We start from the raw sequence: 25,451 nt of genomic DNA, 5'->3' as shown, positions 1-25,451 counted from the left end.
AACTTCACATTTAATTTATATACAACTCTTAAATTTTAAGTAGCAATAAAATAATTATCACTAGATAATAACACCGTAGACAGGATCTCTATGCATGTCCATTGAAATATGAAATTGACCATTATCTAGAAATTTAATCAATAAATAAATTAAAGCGCTCATTAATTGGCGCCACTGTCTTAGCCACGAGTAATGGATAAGTTCTCTGATGTTGAAAACATTATATTTCACTGAATGGGATTAAAATATAGACCAAAACTAAAAAGACGGTCAAGTTTTTTTTTTTAATCCGTCTAGATTTCTAGAAATTATTTAAATTACCTACAAATTTTCGCGTGGAACTCAAACATAGGGCGGTGCCTTGATTCAGGCCACCCGTTCTAGTTCCAAAAACAATGCTTACCACCCCTGGCGCGTTGTCGAGATTGACAAAACTTCTCCATTGATAACCCAGTGGCGCCAACTGGTGAGCGTTTATGGAGGGTTATTAATAAGATTCTAAAAACTTTAGTTATCTAGTATTAGCCAAGGCACAAACCATCGACTTTAGTTGGCAGATAGTTGGGCCCGATTCTAGTTTGTATGAAGAATCGGCCGATACCAACTCGGTGTACATAATGTGCGCACTTTCATACATTTCCATACTGATCAACAGCCCGACCCAACTATCGGCCAACTAAAAATTGGTGGTCTGCGCCTAGGCTTAGATCAATTGAAAATTTTAAAGAACATACAAATAACCTGTATTCAGATCAAAATGTAATCATTCATTACAAAGTTTAAGCTTAAAATATAATAGAAAATAGATATATCCCAATTTATATCCACTCACAATTGAACAATTTTAAATTTGCCTAATGTGGTCTAATGAATATTTAATAGAAGTATTGATAGGAATAAATAAAGCAAGAGAGGTTTTTTAACCACCAAATGAACATTTTAAAAACAAATTATAAGAAACATTCTCTTAATGAAACAAAAACATAGATTATACTTTTAAATTGTTTAAATGCATTAACAAATTCTCAGTTTGCTAGTTACTCAGAAACATATTTCACTTAACCGAAGGACAACAGAATAATGCCTATTAAGGAAAAAATACTCCTCATAATATTATTAAAATAACACATTCATAAAGTAAGCAAGAATGCAAAATTGTGATAGCAAAGTAAAATTCAAAATACCTATACATATTTTCGAGATTTGTACATAAATCATATTTTACTCTATGCTATCACAAGTCTGCCTAATTCCTGCTCTAATCATTAATAATAAAAAATATAACTTACATAATATACTTTAAAGAAATTCAATTTTTCCTAATATAACCAAAATTGTTTGTAATATTAACTGTTATTATTATGTTGCATCTAAACTTATCTAAATGCACACTGCAAAGTAGTGAAACGTTACAATCACTTTCTACGTTTTTTACTATTTTTTTCTCTTTGCATATCCTCCTCGTCCATTTGTTTGTAGTGTGATTGTATGTGTGCTAGTAATTTCTTTTCCCGTGTAAAGTTATCTCCACACATATTACACGAATATTTCCCCTTTTCCTTGTCATTATCAGCTGCCGATTTTAAAACAGAGCTAGAAGTAGAAATTTGAGATTCCTGAATTATATTATCTGTGGGCAAAACATACGACGGTTGTAACAATGGATCAACATTGATGAAATTAAAAAATCCATGATCTTTTGGATGAGCAGCGTCTTCCAGAGTGACATTAAAAGGCTGGTCTGGATCTGTTCTAGTTTCATGTTTTTTTCTTGGCCGCTTCTTAGATACTTCTTCAGGCGGCGGAGGCTGAGGTTTTGTGGATATTAATAATTTACTTGGATTGCCAGTCTGTACTATTGTGTACGACTGCTTTTTCATAGCTGGAGTAGTAAAAGTAGGCGGTTGAGGTGCTGCGGCTGGGTAGATACTGGAATGATGTGGCATTGTTTGGAACAACCCTACTGGATATGGCTGCTCGTCTGACTTTTTAGAGATTTGTGGTGACGGGCCATCTAATGAGATAACATCGGAAGTATTTGTTTTTTGTCTACGGGATGATTCACTTACTTGCTTAGATTTCTTACTCTCAACTGGTGTAACATCGTCACTTTTTCGTTTTTTAGAAGATTCAGTCTCTGTATTATTTCCGGTGGCAGTCTTTTCTTCTACTAATTGGAAAGTATTATTTGGCCCTGGCACTAATTTGTATCGAGAATTTAAACTTGGAGCTGTCGGAAATTCTACAGATGGCATGCCAGCTGGCGTTTCTGGAGGTGACTTAGATTTCTGTTTGACTGGTGGCTCCCTAGGCGATGGAGCCCTAGGTTGGGGATCTCTTGGTAGATTATTTGATTCATCAGAGATAGGAGCTACAGTCATCCCAATAAGTGAATCATGATTATTAATACGCTTAACTTTACTGGCAGGGCCAATTCTTGGCTTGGGTTTGCTCTCAGGCACAGGTTTAGGATCTGATTCAGCTTTAGTTGTATTCAACTTATCAGGATTAGGCTTTTTTAGTTCCCCATCAATTTTAGTATTAATGTACTTAACTGTTGAAATTTTTGGTGGTTCCGGTTGGATTATATGTTTTGTAAAATCTACTTTTGGAACTCCTGTCTTGGCACAGCCATGAGTGATAACCACATCTTTTTTGAGGAAGTTTCTGTTACATAGCTTACACTGGAATAGCACTCCAACACCGTTAACTTTTATCATACTGACATGGTCCATAATATTAAATGGTTTCGGTGGTTCTTCAGCTGGCTTAGGCTTAGGTGGTTCTTCGACCGGTTTAGGCTGGCTAACTGGAGGTGGTTTTGTATTATTATCTGAGTCATCAGAGCTTTCTTCATCAGAACTAATCTGCACTGTATTTCTTTTTGTTTGAGGTTCTTCCTTAGGCTTATCATTTGTTTCATTACTTTGTTTACTAGGTGGCTTCTTCTTTTTATAATCTGGTAACCCATCAAGCAAACAATCAGATTTTTGGGAGCGTGATGACCTAGTTGGTATAAATTTCTGCTCACAACTATCAGGACTTGATTTTGTTTGTTTTGAACTCACATCTTCTGATTTATTGGCTTTTGTTTCAACCAACGCTGGTTTTGGTGATTCAGTTCTTGGTTTGAAAACCTTTTTAACAGGTGCAGGTGGTTCAGGCTTTTCGTCTTCGAACGGTATAGGATTCAGAGGAATGTCTTTAATACCTTCCATGGCCTTCTTAATCAACGCATCACAAATGTCGTCATTAGACATGTTTGATTTGTTCAATTTTTCCTCCCATATAGTTCTGGTTCTTGTCTTGGTTAAGATGGGTTCTTTCTTTCCCATAGTAGTGTTCAGATTGTGTTGGGTTTTAATACATTTCTGAATAAATTCATACAACTCCTCCACTTTGGCTGAACAGCGGAAGCAGATTTTGTGCGGCAGATCATCATTTTCTGCAATCTGTTGACAAAAATATGTTTAAGTTTGATTGTAATAAAATTAGAAAGACATACAATGTAATTTTTTTGTAAAATACAAATAACAGACCAAATGAAATACCAATAACTTATCATTACATACTAGATTATAGAGCAATCTTAGGTATTTGTGATACATATTACAATATTCTAATAGTATTTCAAAAAGTATATTATTTCAACTAATTTGCGTTGAGGAGTACAAAGCAGAATTTGGGTAAAACATGCGTGTACTTCATACATATTGTAGAGCTTTCATTATTGCTCACAGTGAAAGTTTTGAATAAGGCAAAATAGGTACTATGTCTATGTACTCACCCCAAAAGGCATCAATTCATCAATTTTCTTAGCAGTAACTTTGTCCGCATCGAATATATTCAGGAAAGGCCCATCTCTCGACTCGCACAGCCTGCAAACTTTCATGAAAACAGCCTGGTTTGCGGAGCAGATGGCTGCGGCTATTGCTTCAATATCAGTCTTATTAGGAACTGATAATGTGCTACTCGTAGGGCTTGCCACTGGTGGCTTCGAAACTTTCGGTTTAGGCTTTTTCTTTGCCATCTTGCTAACCGTTAGAAAATAGCTGTGATGACTGCACCGAAATGTCCCTCTCGTTTACTTATTTAACAAAATATCCTGACTGAAATATACATTCAAGACTATTCTGGAAACACTTAACTGTTTATGTAAAAATCATGAATTTCTTTGCAAAATGTAATATGGCTGACAATACAACAAGACATTCGGAAAACATATGAATGCCATAGACAATTTTGTTTTTTAAAAATTCCACGAATTCGTATTTAGTCTGTGGTATAAACATAGACAAGAAATCCTCTTCTCCAGTTCTCCATAATAATCATATTTAAGACAAATTTCCAGGCCAGGAAGGATTAAAAAAAAAAAAACATATTTGGAGAAGATCAAGCGATAATGCAATAAAATAAAATCTGATTATCGCTAAAGTAAATTGCAGGACATAAATGTTTTAATTCTGGGAAAATGATAAACGACTTGCAAAGTCACAAGATTATGTGCTTTTTTCAAATAGCAATACCTCTTCAGTCGTGGCCGCCATCTTGAAATTCAGTATTGTGCCAGTCGGGGGGGCGGTGACATTATTTTACCCGTCATCGTCATAATTTTGTGAACTTGTTCGAAAAAACGCGAAAATAAGTGTCGTTTTTTGGTGTAAATAGTTTATGTCAGGACTGAACGTGAGGATGGCGGGTCAGACTATAAACGATAGGTTTTTGGCCGCTCGGCACAGTATCGCCGGCCAAGGATTAGCAAAGTCAGTATGCAAAGCTACAACCGAAGAAATGATTGCACCGAAAAAGAAACATTTAGATTGTGAGTATTGTTATGATTATGCTTTAGTGTTAGAATTGGTTCGATCTTGAGGTGTAATTCGATTCGCGTATTGTTGGTGGCCGAGCAGTGGTAGCAAATGCCAATGGTCGATAGTGTGATCTTGAATATTCGTTTCGATCGTTGGTCGCAGGTTGAGCAGACGTCACAGATTCAGTCGGGCTACCACATAAAAACATGTTACTGTATGACCAATTAATTTGTGTCGAAATATTTTACATAATTGAATCTCACGGCTTCACAATGCATCTTGACACAGTTTTACTATTATGTCATGTGAAAGAACCGGGGGATGGTATGTAACACGCTGGTAAATGCAAAAAGTTGATAGTTGCTATTGGTTTTATGTAATAACAACATTTGATCATTATTGAGTATGTAACAACTTGTTTTGCAAATTGTAATTTCACACCATTCTAATTCCTTTTCAGTTTTTCACAGAACTAATTGGTTTCTTGTGGGTATTTTTGCATTTTTTTGTACATTGTAGGTACCTACCCACACAATTTGTGTTAAAATAATAATGAATGTAAAATTTGATTCTGATAATTTGCTCAGCCAAAGATTGTAAAAATGCATTAAAATTAATGTGTAATCATAATACAGAATCACAGGCCTGTACTTTGCCTTCAAGAAAAATGTAACATATTTCAATACATAATTCTAAACTAAAAACCCCCACATCTATTTACAAATTAAGATTGTGAATGTATTTTTAAATTCAATCCTAAAAATCTGAAACTTTATTATATTACTGATACCAATTGGAAACTAATTTTGTGAATTTTGTACTAATTGAAAGCTCTCATGTCTATGCTTAAGAAAACTTATTATTATGTCACACTCACACTATTGCTCTTTTCTTAATTTTCAAATTCAATTTCAAATTCATCATGTTGTTCGAACTCAAAAAGTAGGCATGAAATAATAATTTATGAGTGATAACTGTGAAAAAGGCTGGGCATGGATGCACTGCAGTGATTGCGCTGATAACCGGCTGGCCAGTTTCCTGTGTCACATTCTGATATGCCCTGTCCGACTGATTGGAATGTATTATTTAGGAAATATTTGTCTTAAAGTTAATCAAAAATTAGGCACTGGACTGCATTTGATTGAAGTGAATGAACAAGCAATATTGTAATTAACTTCCTCAGTAAATAGGTTGTGACCATTTAGAATTACTCTAATTGGAATATCTAATAAGAAATACTTTAGGTAAAAATTAAACTTAATGTTTCTTAGAAAATCATTGGTCTCACATTTTTGTTGGTAGATAAGTTGGGCACTTGAGTAAATACCTACCCACCTTGAGTAAATACTAGCTGAGTCACTGTATATTCACTGTTACTAGAAATCAATGTGATTGACACTGCATGAACACCAAAAATCTAAATAAAATGTCAAGCAGTTATCATATCTAAAAAATAGGTAAGTAGTCAATTGAATTGGTTCACCTACCATAATTTGAGTAGATAGGTAGGGAGGTACATGATATTGTTTAAAAACTTAGTCAAAATGACCACAGGTCATCATCCTATTAATCATCTTGTTTTATTTGCACTTTGCCATTGCACTGTGCTGACATCTTGACCCAGAAGGTCATTGCTCTATTTCGTCAAAATATCTGCGTCAAGATTGTCCTGCCTACGCCGACCGTGTTGTCATTGGTTATCGCCCGCCTAATCAGCTGAGTGCAAAAAAACTTATCAAAATAAACAGTTTTACTTATAAAAGGTTCACCTCATTCGATGCCGTTTTGCTAGACTCGATACGACAAGGCATTACATTAGCCTTTTTATCGAGTCTGGAATACGAAATTCGCGTCAAGGTGACACGCATATGACGTCACGGGACAGACAGGATTTGCGTGGGCATTTAATTTCCATACAAAGAAATAAAAACATGTTCAAACTCAATTCATCTTATTCAACTTCATCGGCGATTTGTTCTAGGTATAGGCCTACTTACGGTTTACTAGTTAGTGAGGTAATACGATAATATTATGTAAAAAATAGGTTTATTTCTTCTAGTTACCGGAAAAAACATTAATCTAAAACTTAAGATAAGCGAACACGCAAAGTTCAGCCCTGTTTGACAGTCACATTTTTTTCACTTTTGAACAAAATAAATTAGGGCTGTAGCATAAAAGTAGCGAAGATTTGCGCTACTGGTCACAGCTATAGAATGACCCGGATTCTGAAACGAAACTAGTATTAAATTCAACCATACAGGCTTTTGAGAATCTATTCTTTTGAGCTAACTTGAGTGTAATGGAGCCTCTGCTACTTGCAAAAAGTTGATACAGAGCTATAAGCTGAGAAATGAACTCGAGCCGTAATGTGGAAGCCCTAAGTAAACGAGGCCATTGCCCCATATCGCCCTTGAGTATCCAGAAATCTAGAATCTTCCGCCCCTCGTTCAAGTTGGGATGGCCCAGCCGTCGCCGCCTGTGACGTCATTGCACGACACACGCATGGTGATCAGCTGTTTACGTAAGCGCAAACACCATGCCTGTTTTATGGCGTGCGTGTTTATGGAGTTATTATTAACTGGGGAATACTACACTTCCGCTATACTTTTCGCACAAAGTATTTACCAATATTAGTCTTTTGTAGCGCTATATTTTAGCCTGTTTAATATATCTTTTGTTTTAAAATCTTGCATCAATAAAAGTTTACCTACAAACAGCCAAACAAAAATTATCTAATAAACAAGATATTCATGCTCACGCTCATCCAATGTATTATTTTTCCGATTACATTGTAACGACATCTGGTGTACGTGATATCGCGTTTTGAATTTAAAGAGCTATCTGTATCCTGACATGAAACCAGACGCGTGAATACATTGTAATGCGAGTAGATGTTGCTATGTGGAAAAAATTACATCCATATTCCGGTTGTAGGAGATTACCTTCATGCAACTCTCCTCTACATTTCCTTATAAGTAAGAATAGATTTAGCGAAGTATTTGATTCAAATGACAGTGTAATATCTGCAAATAAATCGTTTAGCATACTCTTCTACCCTCCTTGGTCGCCCCAAGCAAACTTGGCGGCGCACTGTGGCAGACGAGGCGAAGAAGATCGGCAAGACTTGGAGCCAGATCAAACGCGAAACTCAAGACCGAACGCGATGGAGGACTATTATGGACGCCCTCTGCCCCATCTAGGGGATATAGGACTTTAAGTCAAAGTCACTCTTCCCTCAACTAACTAAATACACACCCTAAATCGTCATCTATTGATGTCATCATCATAATAAGTCCAATGGTGGGGACATAACATCGAGTCTGATCGTCAGCTAAGCATTTCCAACATCTCTCTGAAGCTTTTCATTTATCGTCGATTTTGTATCACATCTTGCCTGCGTGATTTAATGTCCTGTCTATCCATCTGTCATTTGATTTACAATAATTTGACGAGCTTGCTTCTTTGATTTCCCAAGCGATTGTCGATCTTTTATTTTTATAAATATCAAATTACACCGATTTCAGGAAAGTTTTGAGAGTAAACTCGTACTGTTGAAGATATTGAAAAGCCGTTTTAATAATAGGCGCTATGCTGCTTGCATAATTTGTCTACATTACAGCTACGTTGTCCTTGACCGTACACCAGAAATAGCTACGTCCCAGTTCAAGTTAAAAAGATATTTAACCCCGGGTCTCGGTCTACTTGGAAAACGATTTCGAGTTGTAAGCTTGATCCCTCTCTTTCACGCATCCTTCCCAGAGCAATTAAGTGAGGGAGACGGATAGAATAGAATATCAAAATAGTTTTAAAAATGTAGGTCATTGATGACATCTAAAATATCTATCGTACACACACATTTCATATAGCTAATGCTTAATAGTTATAGTTACGGCAAAACGAGGTTAAAAGTACTAAGTCGTCTCATTATCGATATTAACTTGTAATAATTACCTTCCCCAAATATGTGTATTAGAAAACTGTAAATAAATATCAACATTTTCAGCTCTTGTTGTTTCTCTTGTAATAACTTAGGAAAGTGAACGATTCTGTCACGTTAAATGTCAACTAGCACTTTCAGAATTATTATTGAAATCATCAAAAAATAAAGGAAAATGCCAGACTCGTATTTTACTCGGCTAGAAAATGTACCTATTCTATTTTTTGGACGACACGATATGTCGAGCAAAGGCTCGACGAGGTTTGTGCTTAGAATACTAAACTTGGAAATCGAAAGAATCTCAAGCCAGGTTCATCTCTACAAATATTACAATTACAATAAAGAATACCACAACAAAAGACAGCCAAAGTATCATTTGAGCTTCTCAAAGCTGCCCGATCGGGTATAAACAATGTTTCAAAAGAGGCAATGAATCGAAAGTCGTTAGACCTATTCATTGCAATGTTGAATTAATGAATGGACCGGTACGGCTTTTATATTTATAATGTCCCTTTAACGTCTCACTCAGCTCAATCCTACTAATATTATAAATGCGAAAATCTGTCTGTCTCGCTTTCACGCCTAAACCACTGAACCGATTTTGATGAATTTTGATATAGAGATACTTTGAGTCCCGGGAAAGGACATAGGATAGTTTTTATCCCGGTTTTTGAAACAGAGACGAGCGCGACAGTTTTTCCGTGACATAAAATTTCACGCGGGCGAAAAGCTAATGTACCTACCACAATATGAGATTGTAATCCCTCCGTTTCCATATTTTGTGGTCTATCTTTCTCTCTCTCGACATCTCCCTACAACTGAAAGGGATGGATAGATCATACACAGCTGATTAAACGGCCTTAAAGTCAACAATAGTGCGAAAGAAATGAGCGTTGAATTGCGGTGATAATCAATTATTGAACCTTGTGCAAAGATTACTTGATTACTTCCAAATCAAGTAGCAAGTAGTGTTTCCAAACTATCGATAATTCCCAATTTATTGTGGAAATAACGTAACTTAATATCTTAAAATACAAATTGTTAAAATTTCAACTACGTACGTGTCTTTCTACTACTCTACAGTTTCGTTCATCTCATTGAGTTGTATGAATAGGATAACATAAATGTAGCAATTTACAATACTATTCCTAATTTACAGCAGTGAGACTTATTTTTTCTTCATGATCGAAAGTTTTTCAAAAAATTTCTCGATACGTCCAGTGCATACGGATTTTCCTATTCGATTTATTAACGGAAATAGTGGTCAAGTAAATAATTGTGTATTTGTATTGTAATAGGAACGAATACAATTTGTTTACTCGTTCCACGTTTACTCACAATTCAATTTAGATATCCCTTTAAATAGAATATCGTGTCACGCACACAAAATAATAGTTTTGTATCATGTAATTATCATAATTTTCCGACCTTATTTTTGTAACATACAATTGTGAACCAAATAACAATTCTTAATGGATCACTGTTCGATTTTAACCATTGTAAAATACGTGTTCGTGATCGTTAATGCTCATTTCTATTTTAATGTAAATCCGGGTAATGGCACATTTTATTCCCCATCATAGGACTAATTCAAGCCTCAAGGCTTCCAAGAATTAAATCGTTATTTAGCACGCTTACGACACACATAGCATGTTCATAACACCAAGATGTTTGCAGTTCGTTCGTTCATTTCAGCCAAATTATGTCCACTACTGGACAAAAGCCTCCCCAAAGATGTCCACAACGGCCGGTCCTGGGNTATAAGCATGCAAAATATTTTACAGTATCTATAAATCTATCTGCACACATAATATTCACGGAAAAATGGCTGAATGGTTTTATCGATTACACCAAAAAAAGCAGTTAAGATCCCATACGCGTACGTTATTACTTACTAGTTATTTACATTGCGAATATCTAAATGTTCGACACTAAAGCAATTCTGCTATAAAATATCATTGGCAATTAGACATTTGCCGTGTCCACAATGTTTTCAATGTGGCATAATTAATGTACGCAACATCATTGTCTATCATGTATACTCGGAGAAAAACTAACTTCTTACCCGTTGAAGGTTGCCTTTGTAGGCTCTTGGAAACTTGAGTATCTATTTATAGGACGATATTCTGAGAAGAAGTCTCGAGGATTAAGAGAAATCAATAGCTGAAGAGGCTTCAAGGGCGTAGAATAAACGAAGACAAGAGGCAGGGCGGATACAATTAGTCTATCCAGAAAATTCAATATAAGTACGATGGAATAAGGCTGTTGAAGGTCACGACATGAAGTACCTGGATGACCTGGATGTGGACAACGAAGGACCGGTCGTTATGGAAATACTTGGGGAAGACCTTTGTCCAACAGTGGACTGCATTTGGCTGAAACGAACGATGATGGAATAGAAACAATCATTAGTTATCATGTAGAAAGATTCTAATCTTGTCTGTCGGTTTGTTACGGTTACTTGTTCATATTAAATCACTGACCCATATAGAAATATTCAACTTCAGAAAAGGTTAATAGGCTAAGAAGAACACACAAAATTTGAGATATGAACGAGGGAATGCAAATTAGTGACTGGGACTCATGATTTCTTAAGTATATCCGCAGATTCCGCAGTCAGAAGCTAGTGTCCATAAATGGTGAATACTTAACACGTTGACTCCCAAACAAAGAAGCACTTTTGGGTTGGTTAGGGTGGAAAAATGGAACCCTAATAGGGTCTGTTGACGGTTAGCCTGCTGTCGAGATGCTTTTAGTGGGAAAAGGGAGTTTTATTTTCGTCGACGACAATGTACGCTGGATTTGGTAAGTGGCATTAATGAGGGACAGTCTGTGCTCAGCAGTGGATTGCTTGTTACTGAACTTTAACGAAAAGTTAAATCAACTCAAGCCCTAAACTTATGGTTATGTCTTTATTTGTCGTGGCGTGGCAAGATAGCGATATTTAGCTATTTGTCAAATTCTCGACTGATCTACTACCACTAGGTACCTATATTTTTTAAATCAGTGCTATGTCCAAAATTAAATACCAGTATTTACCTATATCATCTTCATCGTCAGGTAATTTACGCCCACCACTGCATTATTGGTGTAGTAGTTTTAAATTCAACAGTTCAACACATTTATTGCAGATCGCAATATGTTCACACTTGTTTTGATACTTACTTGTATGTATACGTGTTTTATTGACTTGTTTGAATTTAATTTAATTATGTGAATTGAAATGAAATTGAAATATTTTATTATTATTATTCTCTTTATTAACCTTGGTTCTTAATTTTAAATATTTTTTTACAATGTAAATTATCAAAAAAAAAAAATACATTATAAAAAAATACTTAAAAATAGTTATTCCGCTGGTAGCGGAGCAGGGCCCAAGCTACCGGTGGTAGGGTCACAGGCTGAGGAACCTCCGGACAATGCGTGCCGTGCTGAGGATCACCGCCTTTTGCATCTTATTATTATAATTATTAACTGTAACCTTAAACCTATGACTGTGTGTTGAAATAAATGACTTATTATTATTATGATTATTATTTATACTTGTGTACATGCGGGCAGCGCAGGACCGTTCATTGTGGAAAACCTTGGAGGCCTTTGTCCAGCAGTGGACGTCATTTGGCTGAAACGAACGAACATGCATGAATGAAAACTGGCGAAAATTGCGTAGCAGTTAAAACAGTTAGCGGGTCAAGTTCAGTTGACAACAATAATGATTTAGCCACGCCATTCAATGATCACTGGCCTCCCACTGTTGGCGTAATGACCTCTGATGTTGCAATTTCGCTGTCCTAGCTAATGACGTGTTTCAAGGATACGTGGTGGATTTTAATTTGGTTAATGGGGTTCCTTAATATGTAAAGGGTGCCAAACAAAACCTTTTACTAATGCTCCGCTGTCTGTCGACCCGTTCTTCTGTTATTTGACGTCACATGGATATTTTACATAATCTTGTAAAGTTTTTATATGCTATGGTACCTATTACAACCAATAATAAATTAAATTATGAAAATTGTGAAATATTAAAATAAAATAAATTAATTTAATACAGTGTACTTACCATGAGTTCACGTTAGGTGTGCTCGCTAGCGAGTACGTGAAAAAAAATTATGAAGATTTTATTTCTTGAAAGTAGCCACTAGGGGCGCTGCACAATATGTCATACGTTTAATGTCATTTTTTACGCAGTCGCTAGCGAGCACACCTAACGTAAACTCATGGTAAGCACACAGAACCTTAACTGCGAATCTGATTCGCACTTGGGAGTGGATTTTTTTTAAATTACATATTTTAAACACCTGACAAATTATTTCCCGTCGTTCAATGTGTGGGAAGTAAATTACTCTTTTATAACAAAATAACAATACATTATTTGTATGGTTTACTTGCTTACACTAAAAAATCGAATCGCTAACTTGCGTTTTCATTCGATCCATCTAACTGAAACTTGAAGAGGAAGTTCATTAATTACTAATTAATAATAATAGTCGGTCAACTCGCAGTTCTCATGATCTATTTTCTCACTCAGTATCTTGCATTTTCTCCAATATTTTTAAATGACTGACTGCGCTTAGGCAAGTCACAGGGAAAAGTACCACCGTTCGTGCTTTGTGTGCTACCTGGGGGTAGACCCCTGTACTAATATATAGCTAGAGGTACAATATTATCACCAAGCGACAGAAGAAAAACAGCTGAGAGAAAACTATGAATGAACCTACAATTTATGTACATATTTGCAATCAATTAAATCCGGAGGAAGATTCCTTTACTATTAAAGATTTATTTACCTAACGACACTTATCGCGATGAACCTTGCCGACCTATAAAGGTTTGAATGCAACCGTAAACCAGTCACTTATTCAATTGAATAGTACCTTATGACCTCATTATCACATACCGATAGCATATCAGTTCTAACACCAGCATCTGTTTTGTATTATCTAAAACATGAATTGGGAAGGGACGGTAATCTATCGGTGAAAATGATATTAAGGTCATATTTTGTTATGAAAAATATGTTTGTGGAATAATACAGTTTATCATTTGAGTCAGTTAATTGACAATTGCTGATTCTTTTTTGTGGTCTCAATCTTTGTTGGCGCGTGAAACTTGATGATTCTTATGCGCTTTATTAATCATTTTAATAATGGTTCTGTTATTCAAAAAGACAATTTATTGTAAAGTCAGACATCACAATGTTACGGTAGACAAAGCACAAAATACACAACCATTCAAGAAATGGGAACTCTATCTTTACCGAAGTATTAAATGTATTAAAGTTAGGGCTGGGAAATGTTCGATCCATGGGTTTCCGGCCTGCAAGAGCTTCAATTCAAATTCAAATGTGTATAGGGTTCATACAGGAGAATTAATTAAACCAATCCGGCCTACCTTTACATGAAAAGGTAGGCCGGACTCATACCATAACATCTTTTATCAAAGTATCGCATTTCAAAAATATTTGATTACTTTTAGATGTTTATTTTTCTATGAAATTATTGGTTTGTTCAACCAAGCTAAATACTGCAGAACTCTGTAGCTGTTCAACCATATTCCGTGTACTGCTGTACAAAACCGCAACCACAATCGGTCATGCGCTGCCCGAATCCAGGTGCTTTCCGCGACCATCAGCAAGTCGTGGTGGTGAAGTGGTTGCTCGATAATTTTGTTCATTTAAAAGTTCAAGTATTTTCTACTGATTTCTTAATATAAATATCATGTCTCCTCTTGTTTCAGATCTAGTCCACTGCACAAACGAGCCGAACGTGTCAATACCACAGCTGGCGAACCTCTTGGTGGAGCGCACTCAGAACACAAACTGGGTGGTGGTGTACAAAGCACTCATCACCGTACACCATTTATTAGCATATGGCAATGAGGTGAGCACATGAAGTTACACTTTTATTCTACGTACTTCGACAGACCCCCTGAAACTTGGTCTTTACTGGTTAGGTCAAGTTGTATAGTCTAGTCCGGGAGCACGTAGAATTTTGTCCAATGACCTCAAGCTACCCATCCTTATCGCTCGCGCGTAATTATATTGCTATCGCGACTGTGGGACGGGCGCCCGCAGAGAGTGTGCGAGCGTGACAGCAACGGCGGTTTTACTCGGTGCGTATGAACAGTGCAAAGACGCGGCGACGACGGTGCAGCGGCGGCGCGGTAGCGGCGTCGTGTGCAGGAGCGCTTAGAGACCGACAGAACTATCCTTTAGGCGTGCGAAGAATATCCGTCCTAGAGGTGTGTCAATATCGACCAGAGATTTTTAACGCACCTCTAACGCGTTCTACCTCGGCTACCCGTGTCTCTCTATAGGTTTCTAACACATCATCAACCTTCACTTCTTATTGCTGTTCGATTCATTATTGCTAGTAGGTTATAACTGCATTTTTCGTATAGGTCAAAGTAGCTTTGCGCTGCTTATAGAATTTCATTACATAATGTTTTTATGTGCAAATCTTAAAATAGCAATAGCGGATGCGAAATGTCACACTTCTGACGTAATATGGCGATGATGATGAGAATAAAAAGTAACAGACCAGTATGTACCCATCCCATAAATTAAATTCAAGAAGGAAAACAAACACTTCTGGAACAATGCTCCAGATTGTTTGTCCCATTAAATCACCAGAATGATTAAGCGGTGAATAGAAATTGATGCAAAACAAACAGCGTGTCTGCTCTACGACGTGATGTCTGTATTTTTTGTTCTTCTGTCACATGTGAGCTTTGGCTCATGGTTCAGTCAACAGCACACTGCTTTTTATTGCAAAATAACACCATTACAACCACCGTAGATGCCAAATTGTATACCATCTTGGGATGAGTGGGAGAGCGGTATGACGTCGACTTTGGAGAAGCTCCTACCTCGCAACATGATTTCAGAATAATTGCCTCAGGTTAAAGGCGCCCGGCTGGGCATACGTAGTGCCAAAAACTACCTGAGACCTCAATTTATTGTTGAAAATCAGAATTACTTGCTGCCTATGTCCGAATAAGATTTATGCCAAGTCCCTGACTCTTATCTGAATCCTTACGCGTATGAAGTACTGAATCTGTGCTTAAATGTTCCTGACAGAATTGCGACTTCCTTCCTATGGTATTCCTAAGAACCATTGGCCAGTAGAACTAATAAAACAGCAAGAAATGCAACTCATATCACAGCCTTATCGCTGGCCGCTAACAATCACTATGGCGATTAATTTCTCTCGGATCGTGCGCCGGCGCAGCGACGCGACACGACACAAAATATTGTCGCCATTGCAGCCACTTGTGTCAATAAAGGAACACTATGGCCGCAATTGAAATTGACACGGTAACTCTATGGAAATTATAGATAAGTGTACTTTTCTTAGAAATTAGAATGGTCTATCTTGGCTTTAGAATTTCGACACATAACCCATTGCTGGCTGTGCCTTGTACTGCCTTGTTGCCTGTCAAAGAAAAAGGAAGTTCCAACTAATGGTTCGGCCAAACCACTGCGATCACACGCGATCAGCCAGCGTGCAGCGATGGCGATTCAGTCTGGTCGCCATCGCTGCACGCCGGTTGATCGCATGTGATCGCGTTGGTTTGGCCGAACCTTCAGGCAGAACATTTTTTTCAAGTCTTAAAAACTTACACCCTACTTACTACTAAAAGTTACACGCGTGTTGAACTGTAGAAAAGTCATTTTTAAGTATTCAACATGCGTTTAAGTAAGGGCCTAAAAACTTTTTACACGTTTCTAGATTTTATTTTTACAGATATTGACTCTCAACCAAATATCGTTGAACCTTCTGTACCTGCTTATTCTACTCTATGGATGTATCTTATAATATCGGTTTGTCCTTCGTTTTGAGAATGACTGAGACTTGTTAACAGGATTGTATGAGTAGGGCTTTATTGGTTATGATTACCTGCCTATTGACTGGCCAGCGTAACATGTTATTGTAATTGACAGCTCCTGATTGTCGTGTCAAATGTAATAAATAGTATTTCTAGAGGTTTTCAATGGGTACATGTTTTTCCGACACATTTCATGTGATCGGTTATTTTCTTGACAGGGGGGGTTATCTTCAAATCCAAGCATTAGACTCCGTATTGTAAAACATATCCCACCAAAAACATAAATGAAAAAAAGGAGAGCCAAGTTCAATACAAAAATTATGCTTGGCTGTAGGCTTCGCTGCAAAAATAATGGAGATCTAAATGAGTACCAAGTTCTATGTAAGTTGAGATCAAGAAAATGTGAGAAGATTTGACTTGGTCAGTTTTCATTACATCAGCCATTTTTAATACCTAGTTAAACTACAGTAAACACCTTAACAACGTAAACACATTAAAGAGGATTTGAGTTAGAGAAGGGTCAAAAGTGGCACCAAATGGTTCGTGTAATATTACACTCTGGCTAGCTAGAGCCAGTTCCTTTGCTTGAACTTGGCTTGACACGCTGCCGCGTGTCTAGATCTCAGAACTACATTCAAACTTAAGCTCGAGTCAAGTTTTATTGTATTTGATATTTAGACCAATCACAGGATGACAATTTTGAGGATGTGTCACTAATGTATTTTTGTTTTTTTGCTTTCAGAGATTCACACAATACCTAGCATCCAGTAATTCTACGTTTCAACTAAGTAATTTCTTAGATAAAAGTGGAGTACAAGGTATGTAGTAAACTTTGCCCTAATATTTCATAATTTTTAATATTAAATAAGCTAGAGACGATATTCTAAATAGAAACTCAAAAAACCAATAATGATTACATTTACATATTATCAGTGAGATAAAATAATCTATTTTTATCTATCCAATTATTTCTTTTTAAAGTCGATTCGTTCGTCGTTATCAGTCGATGTTAAAAAGGTGAATCATTAAAATGAAATTTTGAAATTGATCGTTAATTGCTGTATTTTATCGTATTCGTAGGAGTATAAAAAAGATTATATTATGTCACCCAGTGACCCAACTAAAGTTTGGCTAAATTATTTGATACTAAAAGTTTCCTATAGATATAAAAATGTATGTTTTAATGTTTTCATTAATTAAGAAGGTCATCAATTAAATTGAATTAAAAAAAATCATAATAAATATAGTAATTTTGTACCACATAATAACAAATTAGAACAAAATTATGTGTCCATCCTATAATTAGAAAACAATTTATAAAACTACTCAGTTAACCCTATATGGTTTGCGCTTTAGTTTAAAACATAGTAGTATGTACAGTCCACAAGATAGGCAAAACAACTGCGCCTAGATTGCGGATATCGGAACAGCCGAGCGGATACTATGAATATGGTGATAAATTTAACGTCGCGATGAGTGTACATTTATAGAACTTCAAGGAAATGGGATTCAGTCTTTGGCAGTTATCATTCATTGATAATAATGATTTGCAGGACTAACGATACTCATACAATATCTATGTATAGTATTGTCCCCATAGTGTGAGGTACTTAATTCGTGGCCCAGGTAGACCACACAATTTAAAAATCATTTTGAGCAATTAGGTAAGATAACATAATAATATTATGCAGATTTGATTAACATAACGTTAACCAATAAAATGTATAAACCTAAATGAGTTAACCAAAGATCCATCAATTTGCGAATCGTATCGTTTTGGCGTGTTAGCGGAGTTATATCACTTAACAGTCAACAAACATGTTTATAATCTACGATGTTGTCATACAGGTTCAAGATGTTGCTATCCGAATATGACCTCTATAGCCTGGTCATTCTATTCTTTCACTTACGTTTTGTTAACCGAATTGATTGGCCTGAAAAGGAATTGCAGTCTCGGTTGTGCAAGTAAGAGCCAAAGCACACGATGCGTTGCGGCGACGGTGCGATGCCCGAGCGGTGGCGCTGCGTCGTCTTACCTATGAATGTAGATCGTTTCATCCACGAAGACGCGCCTCACCAATTTTGGTCGAGGCACACGAGGGAAGCGCGGGGTGCTGGGATCCGAGCAATCCGAGTGTCAATATTGTAGTGTGCGTGTGCACTCATGGATAATTTAGCGTGTACCGATAACACTCAAACATTAGCGAAAAAATGGTGGGGCGCGTCTTCGTGGATGAAACGATCTATATGGGCGGTACGGCGCTGCAAAGTATCGTGTAAGTAATGAAATGACTCGTCCCGTACTGCTCCGGGTATTGCCAAATATTTTTTGGCTCGAGCAACTATGGCGCCTCGGGGAACGATCTATGCTTGCGCCTCTAATAATAAATTACTTCCGAGTTTACTACAATGGTCTGTGAAGTTACGACGTAGATTTTCTTACTTTCATTCGGAATCAGTTCAATGAATATAATTTCATAGCCCAGGCGTTGGGACATGTTTGTCAAGCAACTAGAATCTAGACTAGAGCTTGTATTACAGCGATTAGATAAATTATAAACTAATGATTCTGAGTATCAATCACAGCATCAACAGTTGTTAGATTCGATCCCAATATAATACCCATTTTTTTAAGAAATAAAGCGTATTCGTCACAGGGCACAATGTTCCATACAAACTACGTTATGAAGAAACACCGTATCATTATCATCTCAAAAAGTTCTATTCAATTGATTGGTGGTGTCAAGTACCCTGCTGTCAATTGTCTTTATCAAATCTAATTGTAAATCCCATACCCGTAACAGTCCCACGATTCATACGCCCGTATTCACAAACGATGCTTAAGTGAAGCAGCAAATCGAACGCACAGCGTTGAATAGAGCTGTGTGATTTTTTCATGTGTCACCCTGTGCGTACTGTGCGACTTCATAGTAATGTTTGTGCATACGGGCGATAGTCCTAGCTATGACATCAAACGACTCAACACATGTGGTTGACCATTGACCCTCGGGTCGTCGACTCCGCACGACCTCGGCCTGGCTGAGATTCGGCGATGCCGCGGATATTGGAGCAGTTCGCGAGTTTGTTACAAGTTTGCTAATCGAAAAGAAACGCGAAGATGTTTGTAGACTTGGTACTTATACCAAACTAGCTGTGCCTGCGACTTCGTTCGCGTGAAAACCCGTTTTTGCATAATTTTTCATTGTTGCTCTGCTCCTATTACTCGTATCATGATGGTATATAGCCTATAGCCTTCCTCTATAAATGAGCTTTCTAACACTGAAAGATTTTTTCAAATCGGACCAGTAAGTCCTGAGATTAGCGCGTTCAAGTAAACAAACAAACAAACTCTTCAGCTTTATAATATTAGTATAGATACAATTCCTAGAATAAAATTACTTAATAACTTTTGCGTTGCATTATTTTTGACACTACGGGTATTAACCTGTCAGCCCATAGGCTTATAGCCAACGATTTTGAAACGTCCTAGCTAGTGGTAAAAATCAAAAACATAAAAATAATTTTAAGGCTGTCCAACGTGGCAATAATCGGAACTAATAATTCAGCTTTGATAATAGCGCCCTCCTGACAATGCCATAGCTGGGACGGTATCTATAACTTGGCCATAACCAATGTATATTACCAAAACATAGTGTATCGCGTTAAAACTCATTATCATATTAATTAAATTAACATAAAAATGTAGCTGAGAATTTCTAGGTCATTGGTACGAACCGAACAAATCGAAGACTTTAAATATTATGTATGGGGATAATTTTAAATATAAACTAATCTAACTTAACGCAGCTTGTATATGTGCCTTCCATTACTATGAATGGATTGATAACCTTGTTGTACATATACATTTACCTTATACATAGTAACCAAGTTCCAATAGTTGGTTTGGTGTATGATAAAATAAAAGCAAATAATATTACTTATTGATTATTCTATGTTTTTATTGTGGAAGATTATTGTTTAAAAACCGATTAACATGATTCTATCGACAAACCGTATGTTATAATATTTAAACTGTCAAACAATTTAATTTTTATCTTCTATATATATAAAAATGAAACCCGTTTTCCGTTGTCACGACATAACATGAAAACGGCTTGACCGATTTGGCTGATTTTTTTTTGTAGTTTTCTAATACTCTGTACAAGGTTTTTACGGAAAAAAATATAAAGAAAATCTCTAAGCTAAGGCGGTACGAAGTTCGCCGGGTCAGCTAGTTTATTATAAATCACAACTCATAAATTAATACATAATATTATGTATAAAATAATTTCATTCATACATTATTGGAAACGACGTACTTAAATGTTATTACAGACATTAATTTCATTTTGATAAACACTATTTATTTATACATTATACGATAATGATCAATTTAGAGATAAGGTGTTATAAAATTAGTAATAACAATTTATGAATTAGTTTGTATTTGGTTTAATTACTGTTTCGATAAAAAATACAATCAAATTATGAAATTAAAAATCCATTAAGCCTTTATGACCAAGGATTAGAAAGTTGACGGAAAGAAATTGCCCTCAAATAACAGTTTTTTTTAAACAATAATAACAGGTATCATGAAATCATAGAATCACTAGAATTATCCTGTCAAAATGTCTCAAGTGAATTTGTATATTATTCCCCATTTCAATATAAGTATGGGGTAAAAGTATCCCCTATTCCTGTTAAAGTTTCATCAACTAGGGCTGCCATAGGGACATGTGCTAGATTGGAGAACCTTTATTGAATAGTGTTAAATCCTTGTGTTAAGTGTTGTCTAAAAGGAACCTTTTAACAAGCTTTTATAAGCTGCTGAATGTCTACTTGAAGTCAATCAAATCTTGAATGTATTTTCATTGACTTCAAGGAGTTCAATACTTATAAAAAGTGATTTGATCATTAAATTCCATTTGGTAAATTGAAATGTAGTTACTATTTTTAACTATTTTTTTTCTTTGCCAAAATATTGTAATTTTTGGCTGTCTGAAAAAGTCATAATCTTGTTCTATTACAAGCTCTGCTTATTTTGGGACTGGACAGCGCAGTGTATAATGTCCAAGAATATAAAAAATGGCAGCCCTGGCTCCAATGCGTGTGACTCACGACGGCCGGTGGCATTCCCGCGATGCATTTATGCATATTTGCAGACGGTGACGTCACCGGGCGAGTGCATAAATTAGATCAACGGCTCCGGAGCCGGTTTTACTATACCACCCATTATTAAAGTATCAAGAATGTGCGTAACCGTTAACGGTGTTGTGATTCTTGTGAATTTTTATAATGATCAAGTTTCTTGTTATTTTCTCATTCACTAATTATGTAGACTCTCAGAAGTTTGCTGTCGCATCGCGGAGTAGATCTTTGAAATATAATTGGCCTTATGAAATAGGTAACATTTTACTAAAAAAGTAATAATTAGTTAGGTATGAAGGTTTATTGAGTATAATCTGACATAAAAGCAGTAACACCTATTAGGGATGTGGCTATACAGATCCCGAATCATCGATAATTAGAATGATTCAAAAAGATCCGATGATGCGTATTTCGAATATTTTCTGAAAACAAAAAGCGGTCAAAAACAAACATATACAACAAAATATGGACTAATGCATTCATAAGATTATAAGATGCACTATTGCACTGCTGCATGTGTAAATAAGTCATGGAATCTTGGATCTCGTGCATGCCAAAGCATTCTCAAATCGTGCTCTACAATTTTGCATGGAAATGCCATATGGAGACGTTTAAAATTTATGTCAACAACCAAAGTAATCGATATAGCCTGCAGAATTGCCAAATTCATGTGTCAGTGGGTGGGACACATAGCTCGTAGAGCTAATAGCCGTAGGCGTAGAAAAGTTCTCGAGTGATGACCACAGACCGAATGACACATTGGAGCAGGCCTCTTACTAGGTGGACTAACCTTCCACCTTGATGCTTCCTCCAAGAGTCCATGGCGGAGGCCTTTGTCCCGCATTGGACGTCATATGGATGTAAGGTCAATAAAAAAAAACTATTTAGAATTTCCCTTGTGTTTTAAACATTCAAAAGATAAATATAAGATGCTTATGCTTACAAAGTGTGCGTAAGCCTCAAGTGTGCTGATAAACGCATCTCTACGGTTGCAATAATCAATGCAACATGCATAACATTAGCCTTGTCTGATATCAAGGCTGATACGTTACCATACCATTACAAAGAAATCTGTATAAAAGCGTAATACCACTCACTGATAATCACGAAATCTCAGATAATAGAACACCTATAAACTTGAAATATGGCAGGTTCCTTATAGGGAGTAGACATCAATAGAAATAGAAAACTAATTTTACAAAACTCCCCCTCTAAGACTCATGTGAATTACACCTACAATCTACATACAATTATTAACTGTAGTAAAAATGGCAACATGTCGTTGCGCAAACGATTTAACATTATAAATAATAAACGTGATAAACAGTACAAAGAAACACTAATACAATACTTAGCTCGTATCTATGAGATACGTGAGTGCAATAAAAACTCCTACATTGCTATTTGTAGGTGAACGAACTGTGAAGTCAAATAGTCATATACAACTGTTACAGTGGATTAGCCTTAATGTGTACATTTAATATTAAAGTGCAATGCGTCAATCAATCACTTATAATTGACCAAGTAAATCTTGGACTCTCAGTGAAGAATTGTAGTAACCTGTAGATTGTACGAATATAGAGGCACTGGGGCATTTCCCACGATTACAAATAAACATGAATGCGCGCCGCGATTAACTTTTATCGCACCATTTTACCGATTTTAGGCGATAAGCCTTTGTCGTCAAAGTGATTTGTCGTCAAAATCATCGATAGATTTTATCACGGCGCGCATCCTAGCCTAGCCCTGCTGCTGGTCGAATATTAGATAAGAAAACAGACGCTTAGGCTCGGTACGAATAAAACAATCAATAGAAAAATCATGACAAAGTCGTCACTCGATATATCAATCAATCGATATAGCTATCTGTAGGGCACTTTCTGCAGCCCTAAAATTTTTTAAAACGAGTTTTGCTTCAAGCAAGGGGAAGAAAGATGACTGAAAGAATTAAAGAAACAGTTATGGAAACCCCTCAGTACCCGAGCTCGACTTGTATCCAACCGTTTATAATAAAACTTGTCGTTCATAAACTAATAGTGGCCTGATTTTGATAAATTATTTTCAATTAATCGCTAAGTGCTGACCTTACCTGTGGTAAGCGCTTTCATTAAATTTTGTGGTTTTAAATAATTGACCTCTAACATAAACACTTATAAGGTATGATATTCACGAGCTTTTATGATATTACTTAATTGTTACGTTTATACATATGCCTAAAAGAATGATAAACGAATATAAGTTACTTTGTTTCGTACAATTTTATTGACTGAGCATCGAAAATTGGTAATGGACGCATGTTATACGTGTAATAAAAAAATGTTACGCATTCTTTCAATGTTACTGGTTTCTTGACACAACTGTTATTTGTACTCTTGTCTGCTGTATTATATCAATAAGTATGGCTTTTCTAAAAGCGAAATGACCTTCTTAACATCATTATCCAATACAGATCATACAATGGAATTTTATACTTAAGTTTGAAGTCAATTTAAATTAAGTGCTGCGACCTACTACAACTACTTTTTATAATGTCTCCTTCATAAAATGCTTACACAAAAGTACACTTTTGAATTGAAATACAAACCTACATTTCTCTGATCTTACTGAATAAGTTATTTCATTTTTCTTTCATCTACCGCTTAGGCATTAAACAAATGTTTCACAACCTAATGTAAATTTGAAAATTCTTTGTTATTTCCTACATTGTCTAATTATTTCTTATTCTCCATTGCTTTCGAAAGGCGCGGCCGGTGCCAGGATCGGTGAGTTTATACAGAGTGATAGCTTTTTGTATGTTTGTGTGTTGCAAGAAGACTCCATTCAATAAGATTTCTCCATAAAACATTTCATTATATAAATTCCATCACGATTGTTTCTGTCTTAACTTAGGCGCAGACCACCGACTTTTAGTCGGCCGATAGTTGGACCCAATTATAATTTCTATGATATGAAGAATCGGCCGATAACAAATCGGTGTAATGTGCTCACTTTCATACATGTCCACTATTGTCCACATACTGATTAACAGCCCGACCCAACTATCGGCCTACTAAGTCGTTGGTCTGCGCTTAGGCTTATTAAAATTTTGTACTCCACTTTTTTACTCCAATCGATAGTATCAAGGTCTCTCAATAGAATAACTGAATTCAGTATCTTCTATCGATAGTCAATTATCGTTATTTCGGCAACACTAGCAAGACGTTGCAGCTTTGTAGCTGACATATTGAATTAAAAAGATGGAGTCCTTTACTAATGAAGATTTTCGCCTATGAAAGATCCGCTAGATGGCGGGACGTGGATGTGGGGTCTGACTGCTGCGTGATTGGTGGATTTTGACATATCTGTCAATGTCATGTCAAAAATAACCAATCATGCAGCATTTGGACCTCGCGTCTACGTCTGCTATGGCGGATTTTTCATACGCGAAAACCCTCATTAGACAGGCAGAATGATTATTATTTTGTGGAGCTTTTTTTCGATCTTATAGAATGGAGATATGCTTTCTTTTTGCATATGATTGATTGTCCATCTATTAGATGTAGATGCACGCTTGGCGTTCTGAATGCATTCACTTCTTTGGTTCGCACATTTTCGCTTATTTCTTGTCGTGTCGTCTGTTTTTATATGTAAAAATATTANGCCTTGAAGTAATGTAACAACTATCAGTTTCCATGATCTACGTACATTTTTAAATGACTATGGCTACGCTTAGGCAAGTCATAGGAAAA

At 36.3% G+C, this 25,451-nt stretch overlaps 2 protein-coding genes across 2 annotated transcripts; one reads left to right on the top strand and one right to left on the bottom strand.

Moving 5' to 3' along the window:
* LOC114355452 (pollen-specific leucine-rich repeat extensin-like protein 1) lies at nucleotides 1–4,175 on the bottom strand. The gene is made up of 2 exons (XM_028308294.1): nucleotides 3,788–4,175; nucleotides 1–3,452 (listed from the first exon to the last, which is right to left on the bottom strand). The coding sequence occupies exons 1-2, from the start codon at nucleotides 4,028–4,030 to the stop codon at nucleotides 1,416–1,418; spliced, it is 2,280 nt and encodes a 759-aa protein (XP_028164095.1). The 5' UTR covers nucleotides 4,031–4,175; the 3' UTR covers nucleotides 1–1,415.
* A 367-nt stretch (nucleotides 4,176–4,542) lies between these two features.
* LOC114355470 (phosphatidylinositol-binding clathrin assembly protein LAP-like) lies at nucleotides 4,543–24,565 on the top strand. Its single transcript, XM_028308318.1, has 4 exons — nucleotides 4,543–4,822; nucleotides 14,485–14,627; nucleotides 17,318–17,393; nucleotides 24,465–24,565. Exons 1-4 carry the CDS (start codon nucleotides 4,672–4,674, stop codon nucleotides 24,548–24,550), a joined length of 456 nt encoding a protein of 151 aa, XP_028164119.1. The 5' UTR covers nucleotides 4,543–4,671; the 3' UTR covers nucleotides 24,551–24,565.
* The last annotated feature ends 886 nt before the right edge of the window (nucleotides 24,566–25,451 follow it).

Source organism: Ostrinia furnacalis, unplaced genomic scaffold (assembly GCF_004193835.3).
Source record: "Ostrinia furnacalis isolate ACB-3 unplaced genomic scaffold, ASM419383v2 OfSCF2409, whole genome shotgun sequence".
NCBI classification, from domain to species: domain Eukaryota; kingdom Metazoa; phylum Arthropoda; class Insecta; order Lepidoptera; family Crambidae; genus Ostrinia; species Ostrinia furnacalis.
This window is presented reverse-complemented; position numbering and strand designations above follow the sequence as displayed.